This window comes from Cherax quadricarinatus, chromosome 5, assembly GCF_038502225.1.
Source record: "Cherax quadricarinatus isolate ZL_2023a chromosome 5, ASM3850222v1, whole genome shotgun sequence".
NCBI classification, from domain to species: domain Eukaryota; kingdom Metazoa; phylum Arthropoda; class Malacostraca; order Decapoda; family Parastacidae; genus Cherax; species Cherax quadricarinatus.
Window position 1 is genome coordinate 2,853,932 of NC_091296.1, and position 16,481 is coordinate 2,870,412.

The window sequence follows — 16,481 nt, forward strand, 5'->3', positions numbered from 1 at the left end:
ATCACTGGAGCTCTCCCACGCCCACGCCATCACTGGAGCCCTCCCAAGCCCAAGCCATCACTGGAGCCCTCCCACGCCTACACCATCACTGGAGCCCTCCCACACCCACACCATCACTGGAGCCCTCCCACGCCTTCACCAGCACTGAAGCCCTCCCACGCCCACATCACTGGAGCCCTCCCACGCCTACACCATCACTGGAGCCCTCCCACGCCTACACCATCACTGAAGCTCTCCCACGCCCACATCATCACTGGAGCCCTCCCACGCCTACACCATCACTGGAGCCCTCCCACGCCCACACCATCACTGTAGCCCTCCCACGCCCACGCCTTCACTGGAGCCCTCCCACGCCTTCATCTCTGGAGCCCTTCCACGCCTACACCATCACTGAAGCTCTCCCACGCCCACATCATCACTGGAGCCCTCCCACGCCTACACCATCACTGGAGCCCTCCCACGCCCACACCATCACTGGAGCCTTCCCACGCCCACGCCTTCACTGGAGCCCTCCCACGCCTTCATCTCTGGAGCCCTTCCACGCCTACACCATCACTGGAGCCCTCCCACGCCTACACCATCACTGTAGCCCTCCCACGCCTACACCATCACTGGAGCATTCCCACGCCCACACTATCACTGGAGCCCTCCCATGCCCACAGCACCACAGGAGCCCTCCCACGCCCAGACCATCACTGGAGCCCTCCCACGCCTTCATCTCTGGAGTCCTCCCACGCCTACACCACCACTGGAGCCCTCCCACGCCTACACCATCACTGGAGCCCTCCCACGCCTACACCATCACTGGAGCCCTCGCACGCCCACACTATCATTGGAGCCCTCCCATGCCCACAGCACCACTGGAGCCCTCCCACGCCCAGACCATCACTGGAGCCCTCCCACGCCCAGACCATCACTGGAGCCCTTCCACGCCCACACCATCAGTGAAGCCCTCCCACGCCCACAGCACCACTGGAGCCCTCCCACGCCCACGCCATCACTGGAGCCCTCCCACGCCCACGCCATCACTGGAGCCCTCCCACGCCCACAGCACCACTGGGGCCCTCCCACGCCCACGCCATCACTGGAGCCCTCCCACGCCCAGACCATCACTGGAGCCCTCCCACGCCCACACCATCACTGGAGCCTTCCCACGCCCACACCATCACTGAAGCCCTCCCACGCCCACAGCACCACTGGAACCATTCCACGCCCACATTATCACTGGAGCCTTCCCACGCCCACAGCACCACTGGAGCCCTCCCACGCCCACGCCATCACTGGAGTCTTCCCACGCCCACGCCATCGCTGGAGCCCTTCCACGCCCACGCCATCGCTGGAGCCCTTCCACGCCCACGTCATCACTGGAGTCCTTCCACGCTCACAGCACCACTGGAGCCCTCCCACGCCCACGCCATCACTGGAGCCCTCCCATGCCCACAGCACCACTGGAGCCCTCCCACGCCCACACCATCACTGGAGCCCTCCCACGCCCACACTATCACTGGAGACCTCCCACGCCCACAGCACCACTGAAGCCCTCCCACAACATCCGTCATCTCCCACAACATCCGTCATCTCCCACAACATCCGTCATCTACCACAACATCCGTCATCTCCCACAACATCCGTCATCTCCAACAACAACCGTCATCTCCAACAACAACCGTCATCTCCCAGAACATCCGTCATCTCCCACAACATCCGTCATCTCCCACAACAACTGTCATCTCCCACAACAACCGTCACCTCCCACAACATCCGTCATCTCCCACAACAACCGTCATCTCCCACAACATCCGTCATCTCCTACAACATCCGTCATCTCCCACAACATCCGTCATCTCCCACAACAACCGTCATCTCCCACAACATCCGTCATCTCCAACAACAACCGTCATCTCCCAGAACATCCGTCATCTCCCACAACATCCGTCATCTCCCACAACATCCGTCATCTCCCACAACATCCGTCATCTCCCACAACAACCGTCATCTCCCACAACATCCGTCATCTCCAACAACAACCGTCATCTCCCACAACATCCGTCATCTCCCACAACATCCTCATCTCCCACAACAACTGTCATCTCCCACAACAACCGTCACCTCCCACAACATCCGTCATCTCCCACAACAACCGTCATCTCCCACAACATCCGTCATCTCCTACAACATCCGTCATCTCCCACAACATCCGTCATCTCCCACAACAACCGTCATCTCCCACAACATCCGTCATCTCCAACAACAACCGTAATCTCCCACAACATCCGTCATCTCCCACAACATCCTCATCTCCCACAGCAACTGTCATCTCCCACAACAACCGTCACCTCCCACAACATCCGTCATCTCCCACAACAACCGTCATCTCCCACAACATCCGTCATCTCCTACAACATCCGTCATCTTCCACAACATCCGTCATCTCCCACAACAACCGTCATCTCCCACAACAACCGTCACCTCCCACAACATCCGTCATCTCCCACAACAACCGTCATCTCCCACAACATCCGTCATCTCCCACAATGGACCGCGAAACAAACCCACTTGTCACATATTTAAAATCGTTTACATGAGCCTGGTTTCAGAGGAGTGATCTGCATGTTACATCAGGGTTGTGTGAGGGAGAGGTCCAACACGCCCCGCTGCCTGTGATGTATGGGCGTGCAGGCCACCATGACGTTCCTGCCGTTCCCTGCTGCTGCTGCTGCTGCCTCACGCCTGATGCTGCTGCTACTGCTGCTGCCGCCTGCTGCTGCTGCTACTGCTGCTGTTGCCTGATGCTGCTGCTGTTACCTGATGCTGCTGCTGCTGCCTGATGCTGCTGCTGCTGCTGCCTGATGCTGTTGCTGCTGCCTGATGTTGCTGCTGCCCGATGTTGCTGCTGCCCGGAGCTTGCCTGCCTCCAGGAACGTCAACCAGAGATGCGACCAGCCTCCCGCCAGATGTCACTCGCTTATTCAGTTATAAATACGAATCTGTCTTTTATACGTTACTTTATACATGTGGTGAACCTCACTCCTGATATTTGTATACTGAGACCAGCAGTGCATGTATACTTCCCTATGAGGATAGACTGACGCCCTGAATCAGCACTCTCTAGAAAGGTGTAGAATTGGGGGGGATATGATTGAGGTGTATAAATGGAAGACAGGAATAAATAAAGGAGATGTAAATAGCGTGCTGAAAATATCCAGCCAAGACAGGACTCGCAGCAATGGTTTAAAGTTGGAAAAATTCAGATTCAGGAAGGATATAGGAAAGCACTGTACTCACCATTCATGATTATGAAACCATCCAAGTACTCACTATTCACGGTACTGAAACCATCCAAGTACTCACCATTCATGGTACTGAAACCATCCAAGTACTCACCATTCATGGTACTGAAACCATCCAAGTACTCACCATTCATGGTACTGAAACCATCCAAGTACTCACCATTCATGGTAATAAAGTTGGACAGGTAAAGATCCAGCTCCCGGACGGATACGTTAATATGGTAGGGGTTAACACAGAGTGCTGGGTGCAGGCAGTCTGGACTCTTCTCTAGTCTCTCACCATCAGTGGACTCCAGAGGGATGGACTTGAAGAGGATCACCATCACCAGGTCCAGTCGCCACACCTGGGGAGAGACAGTGGGATACTGGTGCAGTGGTACAGTCATGGATGGTTAGTGGGATTTAAAATCCATTTATCCATTCATGATAGTGAGTGTATGTGAAAGTGAGGCATTGTGATGGTGGGACAGTGATGGTGACAGTGGTGACACAGTGATGGTGACAGTGATGGTGGGACAGTGATGGTGACAGTGGTGACACAGTGATGGTGGGACAATGATGATGACAGTGATGGTTACCTGGAGGTTATTCCGGGGATCAACGCCCCCGAGGCCCGGTCCATGACCAGGCCTCCCGATGGATCAAGGCCTGATCAACTAGGCTGTTACTGCTGGCCGCACGCAGTCCAACGTACGAGCCACAGCCCGGCTGATCCGGCACCGACTTTAGGTATCTGTCCAGCTCTCTCTTGAAGGCAGCCAGGAGCTTATTGGTAATTCCCCTAATGCTTGATGGGAGGCTGTTGAACAGTCTTGGGCCCCGGACACTTATGGTGTTTTCCCTTAGTGTACCAATGGCGCCCCTACTTTTTATTGGGGGCATTTTGCATCGCCTGCCCAGTCTTTTACTTTCGTAGGGAGTGATTTCTGTGTGCAGATTTGGCACCATTCCTTCCAGGATTTTCCAAGTGTAGACTATGATATATCTCTCCCTCCTGCGTTCCAACGAGTACAAGTCAAGTGCTTCCAAGCGTTCCCAGTAGTTAAGGTGCTTGACAGAACTTATACGTGCGGGTACAGTAATGGTGACAGTGGTGACACAGTGATGGTGACAGCGGTGACACAATAATGGTGACAGCGATGGTGGGACAGTGATGGTGGGACAGTGGTGACACAGTGATTGTGACACAGTGATGGTGACAGTGATGTTGGGCGCGCAATGAGAGAAATTTCACATTTTATGGTCACCATTTCTCCCATTAATGAGGCGAGTGTCAACGTTGTGTGTGTTTGTGTGTGTGTGTGTGTGTGTGTGTGTGTGTGTGTGTGTGTGTGTGTGTGTGTGTGTGTGTGTGTGTGTGTGTGTGTGTGTGTGTGTGTGTGTGTGTGTGTGTGTGTGTGTGCGTGCGTGCGTGTGGGGGGAGGGGTACTGACCTTGTCTAAGTGTACTCACCTTGTCAGCTTGTCTGAGACGGTGTACCCACCTTGTCTGAGACAGTGTACTCACCTTGTCTGAGACAGTGCACTCACCTTGTCAGCTTGTCTGAGACAGTGCACTCACCTTGTCAGCTTATCTGAGACAGTGCACTCACCTTGTCAGCTTATCTGAGACAGTGAACTCACCTTGTCAGCTTATCTGAGACAGTGCACTCACCTTGTCAGCTTATCTGAGACAGTGCACTCACCTTGTCAGCTTGTCTGAGACAGTGCACTCACCTTGTCAGCTTGTCTGAGACAGTGCACTCACCTTGTCAGCTTATCTGAGACAGTGCACTCACCTTGTCAACTTGTCTGAGACAGGGCACTTACCTTGTCAGCTTGTCTGAGACAGGACACTTACCTTGTCAGCTTGTCTGAGACAGTGCACTCACCTTGTCAGCTTATCTGAGACAGTGCACTCACCTTGTCAGCTTGTCTGAGACAGTGCACTCACCTTGTCAGCTTATCTGAGACAGGGCACTTACCTTGTCAGCTTGTCTGAGACAGGGCACTTACCTTGTCAGCTTGTCTGAGACAGGGCACTCACCTTGTCAGCTTGTCTGAGACAGTCAATACGTCTCATCTTGCCCTTCTGGTCAGGGTTAGAGAGTACACACATGGCTGGCTTCTTCCCGGTGATGGAGAGTACAAAGTCTTCCCGGCACTCCTGGGTGATGTCCTTACGTAGCTTGCCTAGGAGACGGGATGCCCACTTCTGCTTTACCTCGCTCTTCTCACTCTGCTCATTATAACACAAGGTATTAGTACTCGGCTGCGTATACGGGGGGAGATGTGTACACGGGGGTGGGGGAGTTGTGTACACGAGTGGGGAGAGTTGTGTACACGAGTGGGGGAGATGTGTACACTGGTGGGGGATTTGTGTACACGAGTAGGGGAGATGTGTACACTGGTGGGGGGAGATGTGTACACGGGGATGGGGGAGATGTGTACACTGGTGGGGAGAGTTGTGTACACGAGTGGGGAGAGTTGTGTACACGAGTGGGGGAGATGTGTACACTGGTGGGGGGATTTGTGTACACGAGTAGGGGAGATGTGTACACTGGTTGGGGGAGATGTGTACACGGGGATGGGGGAGATGTGTACACTGGTGGGGAGAGTTGTGTACACGAGTGGGGGAGATGTGTACACTGGTGGGGGATTTGTGTACACGAGTAGGGGAGATGTGTACACTGGTGGGGGGAGATGTGTACACGGGGGTGGGGGAGTTGTGTACACGTGTGGGGAGAGTTGTGTACACGAGTGGGGGAGATGTGTACACTGGTAGGGGGAGTTGTGTACACGAGTAGGGGAGATGTGTACACTGGTGGGGGGAGATGTGTACACGGGGATGGGGGAGATGTGTACACTGGTGGGGAGAGTTGTGTACACGAGTGGGGGAGATGTGTACACTGGTGGGGGGATTTGTGTACACGAGTAGGGAAGATGTGCACACTGGTGGGGGGAGATGTGTACACGGGGGTGGGGGAGATGTGTACACTGGTGGGGAGAGTTGTGTACACGAGGGGGGGAGATGTGTACACTGGTGGGGGGATTTGTGTACACGAGTAGGGGAGATGTGTACACTGGTAGGGGGAGTTGTGTACACGAGTGGGGACATGTGTACAATGGTGGGGGGATTTGTGTACACGAGTGGGGGTGATGTGTGCACTGGTGGGGGAGTTGTGTACACGAGTGGGGGACATGTGTACACTGGTGGGGGGAGTTGTGTACACTGGTGGAGGAGTTGTGTACACGAGTGGGGGTGATGTGTACACTGGTGGGGGTATACGAGTGGGGGACATGTGTACACGAGTGGGGGAGATGTATACAAGGGTGTGGGATATGTGTCCACATGAAAGATGTGTACACGGGGGGATGTGTACAGGGGGAAGATGTGTACACGGTTTATCCAAGTTAAATTACACAATGGCAAGTATACATATGTGCACTTGTACCTAAATACACATACTTGTGTGTACACGGGTGGGGAGAGAAGAGAAGGGGAGGGGAGGGGGGGAAGAGGGGAGGGGGGAAGAGGAGGGGAGGGGGGAAGATGAGGGGAGGGGGGAAGATGAGGGGAGGGGAAAGGAGGGGAGGGGGGAAGAGGAGAAAGGAAGAACACAAAACTAGCCTGTTATTATTATTATTATTATTATTATTCTGGGAAAGTGCCAGACCCGTATGGGTTATAAAGAGCCTGGAGAATGGGAGGCAACCAAGCTCGATCCGAGGAATGGGGAGTCAAGCTCCATCTCCCTGGATGAAAAGATCTTGAATAACTAGCAGGCCACCCACGCACACACACATACACACACACGTGTATGCACAGATAAGGAGGGAGGCCCAGCGACAGTATGAAAACGACATAGCATCGAAAGTCAAATCTGACCCGAAACTGCTGTATAGCCACATTAGGAGGAAGACAACAGTCAAGGACCAGGTGATAAGGCTGAGGAAAGAAGGTGGAGAACTCACAAGAAACGATCAAGAGGTATGTGAGGAGCTCAACACGAGATTTAAGGAAGTATTTACAGTAGAGACAGGGAGGACTCTAGGGGGACAGACCAGATGGGGACACCAGCAAGGAATACACCAACAAGTGTTGGACGACATACATACAGATGAGGAAGAGGTGAAGAAACTGCTAAGGGACATCGATACCTCAAAGGCAATGGGACCGGACAACATCTCCCCGTGGGTCCTTAGAGAGGGAGCAGATATGTTGTGCGTGCCACTTACCACAATCTTCAACACGTCCCTGGAAACTGGGCAACTACCTGAGGTATGGAAGACGGCAAATGTAGTTCCCATTTTTAAAAAAAGAGACAGAAAAGAGGCACTAAACTATAGACCTGTGTCATTGACGTGTATAGTATGCAAAATTATGGAGAAGATTATCAGGAGGTGAGTGGTGGAGCACCTGGAACGGAACAAGAGTATAAATGCCAACCAGCACGGATTCACGGAAGGCAAATCCTGTGTCACAAACCTTCTGGAGTTTTATGATAAAATAACAGATGTAAGACACGAGAGAGAGGGGTGGGTTGATTGCATCTTCTTGGACTGCAAGAAGGCCTTTGACACGGTTCCTCACAAGAGATTAGTGCAGAAGCTAGAGCATCAGGCGCATATAACAGGAAGGGCACTGCAATGGATCAGAGAATACCTGACAGGGAGGCAACAACGAGTCATGGTACGTAATGATGTATCACAGTGGGCACCTGTGACGAGCGGGGTCCCACAGGGGTCGGTCCTAGGACCAGTGTTATTTTTGGTATATGTGAACGACATGATGGAAGGGTTAGACTCAGAAGTGTCCCTGTTTGCAGATGATGTGAAGTTAATGAGGAGAATTAAATCTGATGAGGACCAGGCAGGACTTCAAAGAGACTTGGACAGACTGGACACCTGGTCCAGCAAATGGCTTCTCGAATTTAATCCTGCCAAATGCAAAGTCATGAAGATAGGGGAAGGGCACAGAAGACCACAGACAGAGTATAGGCTAGGTGGCCAAAGACTGCAAACCTCACTCAAGGAGAAAGATCTTGGGGTGAGTATAACACCGAGCATGTCTCCGGAAGCACACATCAATCAGATAACTGCTGCAGCATATGGGCGCCTGGCAAACCTGAGAACAGCATTCCGATACCTTAGTAAGGAATCGTTCAAGACACTGTACACCGTGTATGTCAGGCCCATACTGGAGTATGCAGCACCTGTTTGGAACCCGCACTTGATAAAGCACGTCAAGAAACTAGAGAAAGTACAAAGGTTTGCCACAAGGTTAGTTCCAGAGCTAAGGGGAATGTCCTATGAAGAAAGATTAAGGGACATCGGCCTGACCACACTGGAGGACAGGAGGGTCAGGGGAGACATGATAACGACATATAAAATACTGCGTGGAATAGACAAGGTGTACAAAGACAGGATGTTCCAGGGAGGGGACACAGAAACAAGAGGCCACAATTGGAAGTTGAAGACACAAATGAGTCAGAGAGATATTAGGAAGTATTTCTTCAGTCATAGAGTTGTAAGGCAGTGGAATAGCCTAGAAAATGACGTAGTGGAGGCAGGAACCATACACAGTTTTAAGACGAGGTTTGATAAAGCTCATGGAGCGGGGAGAGAGAGGGCCCAGTAGCAACCGGTGAAGAGGCGGGGCCAGGAGCTAAGACTCGACCCCTGCAACCACAAATAGGTGAGTACACACACACACGCGCGCGCGCGCGCACACACACACACACATGCACACACACACACACACACGCACACACACACACGCACACACACAGAGCCACAGAGTAGTCAGTAAGTGGAATAGTTTGGGAAGCGATGTAGTGGAGGCAGGATCCATACATAGCTTTAAGCAGAGGTATGATAAAGCTCACGGCTCAGGGAGAGTGACCTAGTAGCGATCAGTGAAGAGGCGGGGCCAGGAGCTCGGACTCGACCCCCGCAACCTCAACTAGGTGAGTACAACTAGGTGAGTACACGCACACACACATACACACACGCACACACACACGCACACATACACACACACACATACACACATACACACACACACATACACACACATCAGATCAAATACAACCTCCCTCACAGCTTCCTATAGAAGCCTCCCAACCAGGTCAACCCCAGTGCAGCCAAACACTCTAAACCACAACACCCATGCCATATCCAATGCCCCCACCCACTACATTACAAACTCCACCCCCACAGCAACCACCCATAGTTCCTTATCAGGTCTCCCACTTCCCCAACCCCAATACACCTCCCAGACCACAGTCTTAGAAAAGAAGTTGAAGGTATGGTATACAAATGCAGATGGAATAACAAATAAGTATGAGGAGTGGCACGAAAGAATCAAGGAGACATCCCCAGACATAATAGCACTCACAGAAACAAAACTCACCAGAATAATAACAGATTCAATCTTTCCACCCGGATATCAAATCTTCAGGAAAGACAGAGGGAGGAGAGGGGGAGGAGGAGTTGCACTGCTCATTAAAAGCCAGAGGGGTTTTGAGAAAATGGAAGGAATGGATGGCACGGGTGAAAGGGACTACTTAGTAGGAACAATCCAGTCTGAGGGACATAAGGTGATAATTGCAGTAATGTACAACCCACCACAGAACTGCAGGAGACCAAGAGAAGAATACGATGAGAGCAACAGAGCCATGGTCGACACACTAGCCGAGGTGGCCAGGAGAGCACACGTGGGGGGAGCAAAGTTACTAGTTATGGGTGATTTCAATCACAAGGAGATTGACTGGGAAAACCTGGAGCCCCATGGGGGTTCCGAAACATGGAGAGCCAAGATGATGGATGTAGTACTGGAAAACCTCATGCATCAACATGTTAGAGACACTACCAGAGAGAGAGGAGAAGATGAACCAGCAAGACTGGACCTTGTATTCACCTTGAGTAGTTCAGACATCGAGGATATCTTGTATGAAAGGCCCCTGGGAGCTAGTGATCATGTGGTTCTGTGCTTCGACTACATAGTTGAGCTCCAAGTGGAGAGAGTAGCAGGAATAGGATGGGAAAAACCAAACTACAAAAGGGGGAACTACTCAGGCATGAGGAACTTCCTTCAAAACATTCAGTGGGAGAGGGAACTGACAGGAAAACCAGTACAAGAAATGATGGACTATGTAGCAACAAAATGCAAGGAGGCAGAGGAGAGGTTTGTTCCCAAGGGAAACAGAAATAATGGGAAGAACAGAACGAGTCCTTGGTTCACCCAAAGGTGTAGGGAGGCAAAAACTAGGTGTACTAGAGAATGGAAAAGGTACAGAAGACAGAGAACTCAGGAAAATAAAGAGATTAGCCGAAGAGCCAGAAATGAATATGCACAGATAAGAAGGGAGGCTCAGCGACAATATGAAAATGACATAGCATCGAAAGTCAAGACTGACCCGAAGCTGTTGTACAGCCACATCAGGAGGAAAACAACAGTCAAGGACCAGGTAATCAGACTGAGGAAGGGTGATGGGGAATTCACAAGCAACGACCGAGAGGTATCTCAGGAGCTCAACACGAGATTTAAAGAAGTATTTACAGTGGAAACCAGTAGGACTCCAGGAAATCAGAACAGGGGGGTACACCAGCAAGTGCTGGATGAGGTACATATAACCAAGGAGGAAGTGAAGAAGCTGCTATGCGAACTTGACACCTCAAAGGCGGTGGGACCAGACAACATCTCTCCGTGGGTCCTTAAAGAGGGAGCAGAGATATTGTGTGTGCCATTAACAAAGATCTTCAACACATCATTTGAAACTGGGCAACTCCCTGAGGTATGGAAGATGGCAAATGTAGTCCCAATTTTTAAAAAGGGAGACAGACATGAGGCACTAAACTACAGACCTGTATCACTAACGTGTATAGTATGCAAGGTCATGGAGAAGATCATCAGGAGGAGAGTGGTGGAGCACCTGGAAAGAAACAAGTGTATAATTGACAACCAGCATGGTTTCAGGGAAGGAAAATCCTGTGTCACAAACCTACTAGAGTTTTATGACAAGGTGACAGAAGTAAGACAAGAGAGAGAGGGGTGGATCGACTGCATTTTTTTGGACTGCAAAAAGGCCTTCGACACAGTTCCTCACAAGAGGTTACTGAAAAAGCTAGAAGATCAGGCACACATAACAGGAAAGGCACTGCAATGGATCAGAGAATACCTGACAGGGAGGCAACAACGAGTCATGGGACGTGACGAGGTGTCAGAGTGGGCGCTTGTGACAAGCGGGGTTCCACAGGGGTCAGTCCTAGGACCTGTGCTGTTCTTGGTATATGTGAACGACATAACGGAAGGGATAGACTCAGAAGTGTCCTTGTTTGCAGATGATGTGAAGTTAATGAGAAGAATCAAATCGGATGAGGATCAGGCAGGACTACAAAGAGACCTGGACAGGCTGCAAGCCTGGTCCAGCAACTGGCTCCTTGAGTTTAACCCTGCCAAATGCAAAGTCATGAAGATTGGGGAAGGGCAAAGAAGACCGCAGACACAATATAGTTTAGATGGCCAAAGACTGCAAACCTCACTCAAGGAAAAAGATCTGGGGGTGAGTATAACACCGAGCATATCTCCTGAGGCGCACATAAATCAGATAACTGCTGCAGCATACGTGCGCCTGGCAAACCTACGGATAGCGTTCCGATACCTCAGTAAGGAGTCGTTCAAGACCCTGTATACCATTTACGTCAGGCCCATACTGGAGTATGCAGCACCAGTTTGGAATCCACACCTAGTCAAGCACATCAAGAAATTAGAGAAAGTGCAAAGGTTTGCAACAAGACTAGTCCCAGAGCTACGGGGATTGTCCTACGAAGAAAGGTTGAGGGAAATCGGCCTGACGACACTGGAGGACAGGAGGGTCAGGGGAGACATGATAACGACATATAAAATACTGCGCAGAATAGACAAGGTGGACAAAGACAGGATGTTCCAGAGATGGGACACAGACACAAGAGGTCACAATTGGAAGTTGAAGACTCAGATGAATCGAAGGGATGTTAGGAAGTATTTCTTCAGTCATAGAGTAGTCAAGTCATGGAATAGTCTAGAAAGTGAAGTAGTGGAGGCGGGAACCATACATAGTTTTAAGGCGAGGTATGATAAAGCTCATGTAGCAGGGAGAGAGAGGACCTAGTAGCAATCAGTGAAGAGGCGGGGCCAGGAGCTATGACTCGATCCCTGCAACCACAAATAGGTGAGTACAAATAGGTGAGTACACACACACACACACACACACACACATACACACATACACAGACACACAGACACACACACACACATACACACATACACACAGACACACACACACATACACACATATACACACAGACACACACACAGACACACAAACACACACACATACACAGACACACATGCACACAGACATACACACACATACACAGACACACACACACACACAGACACATACACACAGACACACACACACACACATACACATACACACAGACACACACAAACACACACACATACACACACACATACACACAGACACACACACAGACACACACACAGACACACACACACACAGACACACACAGACACACACACAGACACAAACACACACACAGACACACACAGACACACAGACACACAGACACACACACACACACACACAGACACACACACACACACACACACACACACACACACACACACACACACACACACACACACGCAGACACACACAGAGACACACACACAGACACACACAGACGCACACAGACACACACAGACACACACACAAACACATACACAGAGACACACAGACACACACAGACACACACAGACGCACACAGACACACACAGACACACACAGACACACACAGACACACACAGACACACACAGACACACACAGACACACAGACACACACAGACATACACAGAGACACACAGACACACACACAGACATGCAGACACACACAGACACAGACACACACACACACAGACATGCAGACACACACAGACACAGACACACACACACATGCACACACACACAGACACACACAGACATACACAGAAACACACAGACACACACACACAGACATGCAGACACACACAGACACAGACACACACACACACACACACACACACACACACACACAAACACACACACACACACATACACACACACACACAGACACACACACACACACAGACATACACAGATACACACAGACACACACACAGACATGCAGACACACACACACACACACACACACACAGATGCACACACACATACACACACAGACACACACACACACACACACACACACACACACACACACACACACACACACACACACACACACCGCGTGGGTCCGTGGGTGCAGACGTGGGCACACAAGGCTCCGAGAATTCTAGTGTTTTTAAGGGTGCAGTGACTGCTAACAGTAATCAGTGGTAGTGACATCGTCAGTGAGCAATAATACGAGTGATAACTAAAGTTATTAGTTAGAAAAAGTCGTGAGAAAGCCTGAAATTATCCATTATCCAAAATTATCCAAACGTTTTGGTCTACTAGGCAGCGGTAGGCCTGAAGCAGTGACGCCACGACAAGTTGTGTGCCATTATACATATAAAGTGAAGTGTATATAATGTGAAGTGTATACTATCATAAGTGAAAAGTGAAATCGCGTGATGACCGAGGGATGTATGAGCACATGTGGTTATAATCATCACGGATGAAGGATCTCCAAAATAGGGATTTAGGCTACGTACGACGACTACGTCATCAGCATCTGGCAACTTGGCACGACCGTTGCCAGCGCAAGTATCACCTATATTGTGGTTTGCATGTCGCAGGCTTGGCTTGGCTTGGCCTTGCATCGCTGTTAGATACTGGTCACTCACTCCTGCAAGCTATTACAGTAGTTATTAGTATTAAGAACACTTAGGAAGCTAGGAAGGCCTCTCTAAACGTGAACAAGGAATAGGATAATAACAGCAATAATTGATACTTAAATCCAGAAAGGACAATAAGCGAAGAGTGTAGCATTTCTAGGAAAGACAGAACAGAGAGGTATAACGGATCTACCCCCCCCCCAACCATCCCTCCCTCACACACACACACACAAGGGCAGACACTTATTGAAGCTTTAGACCCTAGTAGCAATTATCGCTTTTTATAACCCAGAATTACTGGTATGTATTAACAGTATCTCCCAGCATACCTCCCCCATACACACATACACACACACTCATACACACACACATACAGACACACATACACACACACACATACACACACACACACACACACACACACACACACACACACACACACACACACATATACACATACACACACATATACACACACATACACAAACACACACACACACACACACACACATACACACACACACATACACACACACACACACACACACACACACTGTAAGTACGTGCCGGTCAAGCCCCAGGAGGTTGGGGGTCAGGTCACAAGAAGTTGTGGGCAGCAAAGGACCACTGAGGCTACATTACAACGCACAAGCCACCTACCTTTCAGTACATAATAAACCCACACATAATTCCACACAAAATTACACACACACACACACACACACACACACACACACACACACACACACACACACATATCCAGACTCACACATACACTCCCCCCCCCTCACAACCGACATCTCACTTCTTCCCCTGATCCCTCCCCTCCCTCGTTCACCCTCCCCTCACCCGTTCACTCCCCCTCCCCACCCCTCCCCACTCCTCTCCCACATAGCCACAGTTCCTCCACTACCTCCCCCCCACACTCTGACATACACACTACTAACCTAACATACAGAACTAATAGGTTTCCCACTCTGAGGCAATCAGGATAAAACAAAAATGGGTTGTCAGAGAGCAACAAGAAAAACCAAGGGACAGGAGGAGGAAGCTGCAAAGGAAGATTGGGCAGCAGAGCTCATAAAAAGAGATCATGAATGGGAAAAGAAACTAGAAGAACTTAGCATGAGAATGGAAGAGAGGATAGATATGGAAAGCAGGAAGTGGGAGGTGCATGTCAAAACAGCAGAGGCTAGGATACAGAGTTTAGAAGAGGAACTGAAAAATCTGAAACAGCCTAAAGAACTAAAGAACATTTTGGGATTGACAACAGAGACTGCTACCTCAGCCACAAATAAGGGGACTGTAGGGAAAGAAGGGGTACAACTGCATAGGGAAGCTCTATCAGAGGAGACTGTAGTAAATGAAAGAGCTAAGCTTTATGTGGAGGCCCTAACAGACAACAACAGAGCCCAAGGAAAGCCGAGAAGGGAAAATGACAGGCCACTGAGCCCAAGTACATTAGCCAGTGAAACTGAAGAAAGGAAAGCTGCAGTGCAGGAAACCAAATTAAATGAGGGGATACACAGGGATACGCAGTGGGAGAATGAAAGGGTGAGGTCAGTCTTTGTGTATGGGCTCCAGGAAGTTGAAGGGGAAACATATGAAGCAAGAAAACAAGGGAAAAAAAACAATTGAAAGCATCATGAAAGCAATAGGAGAAGACGACATGACCCAGCTGGAAAATTTTCGGAGAATAGGGGGGTTTGTAAAAAAAAGAACCCGGCCACTGAAAGTGACCTTCAAGGCAGAAGCGACTCGGACCAGGATCCTGCAGGAGAAAGCACGATTAAGGGACATGCCGGCATACAGGAAGGTGTATCTCGACCGCAACAGAACACAAGAAGAAAGGTAGAAACTGAGAGAGATGGTACAAAGGTGAAAGGAGGAAAGAGAGGGGATGGAGAAGACAGACAGGAGATCCCAGACCCAGGAAGATCAAATACAGCCTCCCTCACAACTTCCTATAGAAGCCTCCCAACCAGGTCAACCCCAGTGCAACCAAACACTCTAAACCAAAACACCCATGCCACATCCAATGCCCCCACCCATTACATTACAAACTCCACCCCCACAGCAACAACCCATAGTTCCTTGCCAGGTCTCCCATTTCCCCAACCCCAATATACCTCCCAGACCACAGTCTTAGAAAAGAAGTTGAAGGTGTGGTATACAAATGCAGATGGAATAACAAACAAGTATGAGGAGTGACACGAAAGAATCAAAGAGACATCCCCAGACATAATAGCACTCACAGAAACAAAACTCACCAGAATAATAACAGATTCAATCTTTCCATCCGGATACCAAATCCTCAGGAAAGACAGAGG

At 50.2% G+C, this 16,481-nt stretch overlaps 1 protein-coding gene across 7 annotated transcripts in view; it reads right to left on the minus strand.

Annotated features, from left to right (window-relative positions):
- The window catches only part of NfI (Nuclear factor I), a 547,854-nt gene that overhangs the window by 171,192 nt on the left and 360,181 nt on the right, over nt 1-16,481 (minus strand). For all 7 annotated transcript variants that reach the window (XM_070098949.1, XM_070098960.1, XM_070098954.1 and 4 more), the window contains 2 exons: nt 5,316-5,507; nt 3,451-3,634 (listed from right to left, as the gene is read on the minus strand). In XM_070098949.1, coding sequence (XP_069955050.1) covers nt 3,451-3,634; nt 5,316-5,507 — 376 coding nt within the window. The remainder of the gene's footprint in view (nt 1-3,450; nt 3,635-5,315; nt 5,508-16,481) is intronic.